At 32.5% G+C, this 12,108-nt stretch overlaps 2 protein-coding genes across 2 annotated transcripts; both read right to left on the bottom strand.

Annotated features, from left to right (window-relative positions):
• Positions 1 to 217: 217 nt before the first annotated feature.
• LOC145089585 (uncharacterized) lies at positions 218 to 1,153 on the bottom strand. The gene has a single exon (XM_079028007.1). The coding sequence runs from the start codon at positions 1,151 to 1,153 to the stop codon at positions 218 to 220; it is 936 nt and encodes a 311-aa protein (XP_078884133.1).
• Positions 1,154 to 5,659: 4,506 nt separating this feature from the next.
• Positions 5,660 to 6,651, bottom strand: LOC145086812 (NDR1/HIN1-like protein 3). The gene has a single exon (XM_079024647.1). The coding sequence runs from the start codon at positions 6,608 to 6,610 to the stop codon at positions 5,897 to 5,899; it is 714 nt and encodes a 237-aa protein (XP_078880773.1). The 5' UTR covers positions 6,611 to 6,651; the 3' UTR covers positions 5,660 to 5,896.
• Between the last annotated feature and the right edge of the window lie 5,457 nt (positions 6,652 to 12,108).

Here is a 12,108-nt window from a genome sequence, read left to right as displayed (position 1 = left end):
TTTTTGACGTGCGGAAAGTAGAACGAGCCTCAACGAGGGAAATTGGGATTTGGGAATTGGAAGGGTTAGATAAACTCATAAAGGGACATTATTTCTTATATATATTTTGGGTAATCGGGTATACCGGAAACCCAAACAACTTACCCGTTACCCGACCCGAAAAAAATTCGGGTTAACCACTTACCAGAAAAAATTAACTCGATACCCGATTTACCCGTTACCCGAAAAAATCGAGTGGGTAATTCGGGTAACGGATATTTTTGACAGGGCTATTCTCAAGTGCTTTCTTTTCTACACTACAAATCAAAGCACCATTCATAAAATCATCACCTGTTTTATTACGCAAATTAGTCTTCAACAACTTCATTGCAGAAAAACATCGTTCAACGGTTGCGGTTGCGACAGGAAAAACCAAAGTTAGTTTTAATAATCTATAAACCAAAGGAAAAGATAAGTGTTTCCCTGTTTCCACTAATAAACGAGAGAGTTCTGCAATTCCCTTCAAGTTGACAAATTTCTCATCATGGAGCAAAGAGTGATAATAGATATCAAGTTGTCCATTAAGATGCACTCTTTCTGAATCGTCAAAATCATTTTTGTATATCTCGCTTAGCTTCAACAACTTTGATTTATCAAAACTATAAAATGAGTCACAAGGACTCAAAGTCGCCATGTTCTCTATCAGCTTCGTGCTAACTTCACTAAATCGATCCCCAAATTCTTGAATTTGCATATCTAAAACCGTGTTAAAAGTCACAACTTCAAAATGATGTTGATTAGTCGTATTGGTCCTATGCTTTCGTGGGGTACCATAATATTCCGACATGTCCACAATTCCAATACTATGTTTTTCACGAAAAGCACATACCTTCTTCCAAATTTGCGGAAACCCATCTTTTCTAAAAACTATCAGTGCTTTTGTTGTCCCTTTTACTAATGAAGCCGCTTCCAAAATATCATGATCTTTTTTTTGAAGATGCTTTGACAAGGTATCTGTGAGGCCTAGAATTTCCAACATCAAGTGTAAAAGAAACACGAAATCAAGTGTCTTGAAATATGACCAAATACCCTTTGCTTGATTACGGTTAGATAAACTAGACCCCTCATCTTTGACATAATTAAGTACCTCAACAACTTCAGCAAACAAATTCATCAAGCTTACAATTGTTCGATAATGTGAACCCCATCTGGTATCTCCAGCTCAAGCAAGAGAAATCTCTTGATTCAATCCTCTTCCAGTTTCAATTTCACCAATAGAAATTTCGGCTTCAACTTTTTCTTTTTGCATCTCCAGTATCATATCTTTTCTCTTACAAGAACCACAAACCACAGTAACCACCAAAGCTAATTGTTCAAAGAATTCTTCAACATCATCGTGTTTCTTTGCTACCGCCACAAAACAATGTATATAATGTGCATAATTATTTTCTTTTAATATCAATGATTTCAAACCATTGAATGCACCACTCATATTACTTGCTCCGTCATAACCTTGCCCCCTCACTTATTTATTTCAAACAATTAATAAAAGATATAAGACATAAAACATATAATAATAATAATAATAATAATAATAATAATAATAATAATAACAACAACAATAATAGACTTGATTATCTCTTTTGAAAAGCAATTAACAATATCTTTTTGAATCGTCGGAGAAGTCAACTTTTCATTTTTTGGAGCATTTTCTAAAGTGACATTAAAACTCCTCTCATTATCTTCTCAAATCAAAGATAAGATTTCAATGAAAAGTCCTCTATTTTTAGAATGTTCCGACTCATCATGACCACGAAATGGCAATGTATTTTTCAATAAAAATCTACAAGTACGGATTGTAGCACGTAATCGAATTTCATAATTACTTTTCTTAATTTCCGTTTTCTTATGAAGGGCTTCACTAATAGATTGGTTTTTTCTCAATAGCAAATCACACTTTTCTTGTGCCTTTTGGTGATAACTTTGAATATTACCAATATGTTTCCGGAATGATGTTTTTTACTCCAAGTGTCAAAGTTATCGGTTGTAAATGCATCTTTTCCACCTTGTTCCCTACCATGTCTCCAAACAAGTAGCAACACAAACAATATGCCTTGTACTTCTTAATGCTATACTCTAACCATGGAAATTCAACAAACCATTCAACAACAAAACGTCTTAGCTTCTTACCAACTAACTTTGATTCAAAAGTATGCCCCTTTGGTTGACAAGGTCCTTTAGTCAAATATGTCCTCTTTATTTCATCTCTTTGATTAGGATGATAAGATGTAATTTTTGGCCTATCCCCCGGGTCCGAAGGAAGATCATTCAAATCAAAAGTTTTTGGAACTTGTGGTATTTGACTAGGTTCATTAGGTTGTGGTCCTTGTGGAGCTCGTGGTCTTTGAGTAGGTTCATTAGGTTGTGGTTCTTGTCGAACCTTTGGTTTTTGACTAGGTTCATAAGGTTGTGGAACTTGTGAACTTTCATTATGCTTATTTCTTTTAGAAGTTCCTTCACCATTGTCATATAATTGTCTTTTGAAAAAATTATTAATAGAACCCTACAATCAAAATATTTCAACTATAATGTTGATTTCAAGTTTCAAACGCAAATAAGCACTAACTGTCAAGTATTAACCCTAAATCCCTAATTAAACAAACATAATCGCTATTCATTAATTTTTATTTTTTCAAGTTTCAACAATCAATATAATGCCAAAATCTCTGATAAGTATGATGACTAATAAAGAACAAAAATATAAGAAATTTGGTATATTTTAGTTCTTTTCTTTTTAGTTTGATTCACCTCCAAAAAAAGGTTTGTAAGACACAATATAAAAACATTATATATATGTGATATCGTAATGTATATGTATTAGTTGTCCTGTGTCTTGATGACTTAATTCCTATGTGGCTATGAGCCTATGACCTATGAACGAGTCCTATCATAATTAAAGATAAACAATAAAATACAATAATTGATATAGTAAAGCCAAAATGCCAAATTGAATTAATTAATTAACAAGAAACATGGACAATTGATAAAGTAAATATGCTTACTTGCTTCATTGTTTGCCGATAGACACTACTATTGCAACGATTGAGAATGACGATAATGGCTGGGCAGTAAGGAGAAGCAGCAGAAGGCTCGATCAAGACTTATGTTTTGTTTTGCATGTCAATTTTTTTTTAAATAAATGGGTACAAGATTTGGATTGGGTTATTTTTTATCATTAAATGATTGGGCTTATATATTTTAGGCTATTTTAAAAGAATTGACTATTAAATTTGGACTTTTAAATATTTTAGATTTATAATATAAGGTAGCCCTTATTTTTTACCGGGTAGCACCGTAATATAATTTTTTTAACGAAAAATATGTACTTCTAGATGAAATTTGAGGGGTCACATGGGCTACCCCGTGCAACAACGTAGATCCTCCCCTGCTTTTAGTCCAATTATATATTTAATATGTTAATATATAATATATTTAATATGTTATATAAGTTGTAATATATATATATATATATATATATATATATATATATATATATATATATATATATATATATAACTTGTAGTTCAGTCTGGTCCAACGGGTCTGGGTATTCCCGAGTTATAGAACTGAATTTGTAAAACAATCGGAATCGGGTTTAATGAATCGGGACCGGTTTAGTGGGTCAAGGAACCGAAAATTGAAGGGTTATCAAAAAATACGCATACTGATTCAGTTCTAAAAATTTTCTTATTTTATTCCATAATTTCTTTTTATTTTTTTCTTTATTTTCTACATTGTTACTGAGTGTTTACGTAGCTTTAAGCTGTCATATCTGCTTCATTATGAGTCCGTTCATGTTGATTTTTTTTAATTGTTATTAGGCAATAGTTATAGATTTTAGAAACACCTTATTTGTATGTGTATTGAGTCACTTATATTCCTCTAAAAATGAGATATCAGTTCTGTTTTTTTTGTTACAACATTGTTGTTGAATTTTTAGTTAGCTTTAAACTGTTATATCAACTTCGTTATAATTCTGTTCGGGCTGTTTTTTTTTAATTGTAATATACAGTTTGGCAATAATTATAAACTCCAGAAACACCTTATTTTCATGTGTATCGAGTCACTTACGAGTCTCTGGAACTAACACACGAATGCGGTTCCAATTATTAATTTCCGGTTCCAAACGATTACATACCCACTATACTCGGGTTGATACCCACAACCGAACCGGAACCGGTTATTGTATACCGGTCCGGTTTTCGATTCTTATAATCCGTCAATTTCCGAATCCTGATAAACCGACCCGATTTTAGACACACTTTCATCCCTATAACGGCCAATAACGTTGGCCTTACTCCTTTTTCTTGTAAGAGATCAAGGTTCAATTCTTGGCAATCCTAAGTTCAATTTTTTTTTAAAAAAAAAATTAACTAATTTCCATTTTTTTTTCCTTTTTTTTTTATCTCACCCTCACCCACTTTAATTTTGATTAATAAATTTTGCTTATATATATATATATATATATATATATATATATATATATATATATATATATATATATATATATATATATATATATATATATATCTAAGGGCTCATTTTTATTTTGTATACAGGAACTTTAAAAATCAACAGATATGCCCTATATATAATTTCTTAACAAGGATTTTGATTTGCAAGAGACTACATTTGTTGTATGCTTAGATCCAAATGAAGGAATCACTAAGTTTTGTCCATAAATTTGATATATTTTAATGGATTACATGTCAAAACAGATGTCAATTAATTTGAAGATATAAAAAGGAAAGTTTGAAAATGCCGGCAAGCAAAACTCCCAAAGGAGCCGCACTTTCAATGGGGAAAGGACAACTCATTTGTTCAACTCTTTTATTCAAAAACAACATAAGATAATCTCAGGTTGTTTTTCTAAGGCATTACTTTTTCCAAATTTGGAGTATCCATTTCAACTTTAATCATTTTTCATATTTGAAATTTTTCAGTGGAAAAATGTAGCGTTTCGTTTAAATTTGAACTTTGAAGGATCTTTTTTCCCTATAAAAGTCATTTTCAAATTTCAATAGTTTTAATTCCGAAATTATTAATTTATTCAAATATCATATTTACACCATTTCATCCCTATAACTTATTAGACATTTATTAATAGAATCTATAGATTTTTATACAAAAGTATCATTAGAATTGGTTTAAATCAATTATTTTAACTTAGGAAGAAATATGAAATATATTTCAAATTATTAATTAAATATAAAACTTCAAGATCATTTCAAAGGTCAAAGAAAAATAAATAAATACCTACAGGAAAAAGTCATTATTTTCCATATAAAATATATGTAAAGTTAATATAAATTTATTCGTAAATATATATTTGGAGTCAACCACTTTGAATAATTCGAATTTGAAATTTTCAACCGTTGGAAGCTCATCAAGTGTACATAATACCTTATTGTAATAAACAATAAGTCAAAAGTTATATAACTTTAATCAAACTCCAAATATTTTAAAATATCAACTCTTAGCTTCTTTATCACTAAAATAACAAAAAAAATATTTGTTTACATAAAATATCTATAATGTTCTACAGTTGGTTATTTAATAATCGAAGTAGGTATTCCAATTTAAGACAACGCAACAACCTTAATAATAAATATATATCAAATTTCACAATAAATAAAAATCTCTTTATTTATAAACAATAAGAGCTAATGAATATACATAAAATATAAATAACAATAATAATAATCCATAATCATGAACTGTAGGATCTAAAATGAACCAATAATCCCGAAAAATTCAAAAAAAATGCATAATCAGAGTATACTCGATGAATCAGAAGAACAAAACACCCAATCGAAGAAACATCAATGGGGAAGATGATGATGATGATGATGATGATCTACCAATCGAAATCACACTTCGTCCTTTGAAATCCCGTAGAAGAAACCACGCCGCCGGAGGTCATCGGAATCTTCAACTCGCACTCGAACTTCGGTTTGAATTTGGGTTTCGCCCACCCAACTTTCAACCTCAACCGAAGCCTCAACTTCAAATCGATGTTGTACACCCCATCGTTTCTCTCCCTATCGTATTTAGATCTATCACCATTTCCGAGCACCACCACTTGTTCTCCGACGAACTCCGTGTTAACGTTATTCTCCCTTTTATGCCCCAAATAAAACCCATCTAAATTCCTGGAAGCAAACCTCTTATCATAATACTCAGCGTTGGCTTCGATTTTGTCGTAGTAAATTCCAATCCGTTTATTAGGGTTCCGGAACGTCATATTCACAGCGAGATTGTAGTAGAGAGTGTTGTTATCGGAGGAAAGGGTGAACTGGGTGAGAGTAGCGTCGTTGACATGGAACTTCGGGGCGTTGGGACGGAAGATTAACCAGAAGACGAGGACGGCGATCCCGAGGAGGACGAGGATGGTGATGAGGATTTGGAAGATGAGGTTGAAGATGCAACCGCAGAGACAACTGCAGCACCATGAGAAGGGGTTGCAGCTTCCGCCGCCGCGGCCATGGCGGTTGTAGGATCGGGATTTTTTGGAGGGAGGTGGGATTGATGGGCCGTAGTAAGCTCCGTTGAGGTGAGAATCAGAGGACATGATTGAGTTGCAGAGTGAGTTGATTGTGAAGAATGGAAGGAGTAAAAGGTATTTATATAGCATGGGGTTTCTTTAATGACGCGTTGAGTAAAAACACGGCCTAGTGTCACCGGCGACTATTTGGTTTGAGTTACGTAATTAGGTTTGTTTTAACATCACCTTCCTTGAAAACTTCCATTTCCTTTGACTGTGTCTTTTTTTTTTTTTTTAAATAATTTCTTAAAACCAATATATAAACTACAAAAGTTTATGAGGTTGTTTTTTAAGGCAAATCTAGGATCGTCGATCACCCCTTACTCAATGTATAAGTGTTTGTGTATGATGATTGTTAGAGCAAATAATAATTTGTACTAAGCTGCAAAATTGATTTTGCTGTTTTGTTGTTTAGTTTTGAAAAATTACATAAATGGTCCCTTTAGTATGGCAAAATAGGCACATATAGTTCAACTTCAAGAAAATGAAGTAAATCGGTCCTTGTGTTTTATCAATATTACATAAAATGCCTCTCTGTCAGACTGTGTCGATAAATTGTCGTTAAAACCCCCTCACGTGCAGAACATGCAAGGGTAAAATCGTCCATTAATGATTTTGGTTTCATTTCGCTTATCTAAAGTATATACCCTATCATACTCTCTCTTTCTTCTCTGTCTGTTAAGAAAAATTTTCTTTCCAAGAACACAAAAAGACGACGATGGTCGGTTGCTTCTGTGGTCGAGACACTATAATTTTAACATCGTGGACGGACAACAACCCAAGTCGAATGCTTTGGGCATGTTTGAAATCTGGATCGAAGTGATCATTCATTGGCTATATGAGGTTGTCACGTGTCATGAAAATGAATGATAATTTTTGAATGCTCTAGAAAAATGACATGTATCACAAGTTATTTTATTTATTAGAGGATAATTCTTTGTTGTAAAATTTAAAAAATATAAAAAATAAAGATTTAAATTTATTTATTGTCAAAATCTCGTGAAATGATATGACGTTTTGGTAATTATGTGTAAGATTTTGACAATTTTTGTCTATGGTTAAATGTTTGGAGGTTAAAATGGAAAAAAAATATATGGATTTTCAACCCAAGTGTTAGCCCACTCTACCTAATTATCAATGCAAGTGTTAGCCTCTTATTGGTTGAGTTTTTTTTAACCACTTTGTTTTTTTTGGCCCAAAAACCAAAGTTCTTAACATTTAATTCTGTACAAAATGAGCACAATCATAAAAAATTGACAAAACTACAAAAAAATGGACCATGTGGTTTACTAAAAGTCACAAACTAACTAACCTGTTAATTTTTTTTAACGAACATGGTCTCTGTAGTTTTCAAAACTTGCGCGAATGACCCTTTTTGCCGACGCTGTTACTATTCATGATTTTTTTTAAAAAAATTACGTGGTTTTTTTTTATAAACTTGTTAGTTTAAATTCGTTTTGTCTATGTTTCGACGTAGATTTTTTTTTATATATTTTTTATATTTTTTTACGTTTTTGTGTTTAACTTTATGTACGTTTCTTACGTATGAGACGAGTCACATATAATAACTTTCGTTTGTTAATTTTAAAAAACGTATTATATTCGAGTTTGTCTATGTTTCAATGTAATTTTTTGTTTTACATTTGTGTGACTAATTTTATTTACATTCCCACATATCATTCGGGTCACATATATTAACTTTCCATCTTCATCTCAAGATAAATGTCTTCGAAATAAAGGGTTAATCATCAAGATTCTCATCTTTGTTGTCTTCTGCTTGATTAGACTAGTTGTTTATGTATGAGGAATTGCGATTTGAAAACCTATAATTGCAATCAAGGGTATGATTCGTGGAACTAACTACTTATGTTCCTATATTTTTTAACAGAAGAAGGTTTGAATCATATTCCACGACTTGGTTTCAATGTCTGATGATCCGAAACAGGGTCATGTTATTGATTTCTGGATTAATAAAATATTTTCTTTTCATGTTTCTGAGATGTTTTATGAGCAACGTGTAACATCCAAAAAAATCACGATAAAATTTTTGGTTTTTAATTTAAAAAAAAAAAACCATTGTTTTCAGTACCAAACCATATCAAATCAAGTGTCAAAAAAATATTCCCCAAGATCGTAACATCATAAAATCTCCCAAAATATTTCTTCGAAGCATGTGTACGATCACGCCTTCGTCTAGCCTCGATCAGCTAAAGTATCTAAATACACGAAACCAAACCATAAGCATTAAGCTTAGTGAGTTTACCCAAAATACCACCACACAACATACATATACAAAAAAAACATGTTTTCTCCATTCATTCATTGGACTCGAATACCCGCGGGTTCACAACTATCGGGTACGTTATCCCCAACCCAATCAATCATCGGATTGGAATGCCAATATACAACGGGTCCACTCAATCATTGGACTGGAATACCCTCGGGTTCACTCAGTCATCAGACTGGAATACCCCCAGTCTATTGGCTCACGCACATAGCTATAGAGCCTCAACCCAAAACCATAACGTGTCGACATATATATATATATATATATATATATATATATATATATATATATATATATATATATATATATATATTCAGTTATCAGACTGGAATACCCCCAGTCTATTGGCTCACGCACATAGCTATAGAGCCTCAACCCGAAACAATAACGTGTCGACATATACATATACATATATATATATATATATATATATATATATATATATATATATAACCAGTCAACAGAAAAGCAAACAGATCTACTGCAAACAGATCTACCGATCACTACTGTATAGCAACATCTTATATATCAGGATACAGATCATTACAGCATAACAACATCCTATATACTAGGACACAGATCTAACAACTCACTATAGCATAAAACATCCTATATACTAGAATAAATAACCTAGTGGGCCGACATTGGTGCCTTCGACCGACAAGTACAATGAGTAAAACTCACCTAAATCTAAGAACCTTGAAACATTGCGATACGCTCCGTTCTGCACTGCTTGCTCCTGCGAATCCACTAACACTAGAACCATATAAAATCTTAATCAATGGTCCAAAATCCTCAAGTTTGACCCAAAGTCAAATTTGGTTAAAAAGTCAACGTCACTGGAAGTCAACAAAAGTCAAAGTCCAGGACAGCTGAGTACGCCCAGCGTACGCAGCTTGTTCTTACTTCTCCATTAAGTACTTTATCACTTAAGACCTTTTGTCCAAAGCTCAGATCTAGAATCAAAACGTCGACTTAATTTATAAAGTTTCCACCTTTATGACTTTTCATGGCTAGAAAAGGTCCAAAATCCAAAGCCCTAACTTATTAACCCAGTAAGAGATCATAACTCTTACATGGGAGGGATAGAAGAGGCAAGATCATATTTTTATGATTCCTAATAACTCCATAATGGATAAAGTTTCCAACTTTATCCACTAGGATGGTCCAAACAACCAAGATCTAGTCTTTACGTCTCCAAGGGACCAAACATGCATCTTTTTCAACTTATTCCATTAAGTCCAAGTCTCCAACTTTCATATCTGAATCAATATGATGTTTAGATGGATAAAGTTTTCAACTTTATCCATGACAAGGTTAAAAACTTTCAAGATCTAAACTTTATGCACTTACAGTGACCAAAAGCTCAGAACACCCAAAACTAACTAAATCTAACAAATGCCACATCAAGATTCAAAGTTTATACCTCTAGAGGAAAGATGAAGTTGAACAAGGTTTGGATCTACAAGCTCCAATGCAACTAGGCCTGATGAAAATACCCAATACCCGATTACCCGACCCGACCCGTTTTGAATTCAGGTAGATCGGGTCGGGTAAATCAGGTTTCGGGTATGAACATTCGGGTAATCGGGTAACTCAATATTTAAATAGGTCGGGTATTGGGTAGGTTTAAAAAAATTTGGATATACCCGAATACCCGATTTTAAAAAAAACTAATTAATACACTAGTTATAATAACTATTAAAGTTGTATCATTATTTTATATAATTATTGTTCCTTATATTTTAAACCAAATGTTATATGACTTCATTATTTGAACGGTATATAGTAAATACAAAAGAAATTATTGAAAATGAGATGAAGTTTTGAACAGAATCAACTATAATAAATGAAGATCCATTTTGCCACATGTCAATCTCTCATGAGTTTTGACACTTGTCATTTTATACTATTTTTGAAATAAGTAATATCCACATGTCAATTTTGGATTTATTCGATTTTTAAAATTTAAAAACCATATAATACTTATATAGTTATATATGTAAAGTATCAAATGTAACAAATACGAAAATTCTTTATTCCTTATTTCAAATTTTATTTAAAAAAATGTTTAATGTTTATATTTTGATATTTAAATTGTTTTATTCATCCCGTGTATTACACGGGTTTACACCTAGTGTTACAACAAATATAATGAAAATGAACGAGATGTTAGATTCCCCTTCACTTTCTTTATGCACTACAGATCTGTTTTTTTTCAACTATGCACATGTTTCTTTTTTTGTCATTTCTTCTTTGTGAATTGAAATATAGCTATATAATTGTTCCCTTCAATTTAGATAACATGCTAAATTTTTTATTTGTAACTTTTATGAACTCACCTTTTGCATTAAATCATGTAACATGTTTGGCTAATCCAAATTTGATCAAACACTGATTATGTACTCCATAAACTGTTTTTTTATCAAAATTTGAAATGGAATACAAAAATCACGTAACATATTATAATGACATGTATTGTTATCTTATATGTACTTGTTAATTGTGTGAAATATTTTGTTACCCAATTTTTTTATTAAGCAACCGAAATGCAAAAAAAAATTAAAAAAAATCAATATGTGACACTTACTTAATTTTCTGGTATACCCGAAAATACCTGACCCGACCTAAAACCCGAATACCCGAAACCCAAGAACCCGAATAACAATATAGGTTGGGTATCGGGTATTATTATTTTAAGGAAATACCCGAACTACCCGACCTGTTCTACACGAAACCCGAAAATTTTACCTGATCAACACCCCTAAATGCAACCAACACTTCTCTAATGGGCTCCTTCTTTTCCAAGATGCACCAAGAACACTCCAAAGAACTTAAAAACACCTTCTTTTTTCTCACAAGGCTCAAACTAGGGTTAGGGTTACAAGGGATGACGTTGAAAGGGGGGGGGGGGGCTGAGAATAGAAAGGGTTTGCGGGAGTTAAGGAGCTTAAATAGGGCACAAAACCCTCAGATTAATGGTTTGGCATCTGATCGCGTATGCCCACCGTACCAATTGGTACACCCAGCGTACGCTCTTGAATAACGCCTCTTGATCAGCTAGTATGCCCAACGTACTACCATCTCCATCACCAGATTCAAACTGCTATAGCCTCTTCATTTGAACTCCGTTTTTGACGATCTTTAGATCCACCTAAAGGTTTTGAAAAGTCCCACGCTATCATCTAAATATCTTGGAGTAAAATCTCCTCGAACAAAAATCCATATTTCATGCAAG

The sequence above is a fragment of the Lactuca serriola genome, chromosome 2 (assembly GCF_051521515.1).
Source record: "Lactuca serriola cultivar US96UC23 chromosome 2, Lser_US96UC23_V15, whole genome shotgun sequence".
NCBI classification, from domain to species: Eukaryota; Viridiplantae; Streptophyta; class Magnoliopsida; order Asterales; family Asteraceae; genus Lactuca; species Lactuca serriola.
The sequence above is the reverse complement of the archived record's forward strand: the minus strand, read 5'-3'. Positions and strand labels throughout refer to the sequence as shown.

Bases quoted from the DNA above. Each gene is read 5' to 3' on its own strand.
- LOC145089585 (XM_079028007.1), bottom strand. From the start codon at position 1,153: ATGAATTTGTTTGCTGAAGTTGTTGAGGTACTTAATTATGTCAAAGAT.
- LOC145086812 (XM_079024647.1), bottom strand. From the start codon at position 6,610: ATGTCCTCTGATTCTCACCTCAACGGAGCTTACTACGGCCCATCAATC.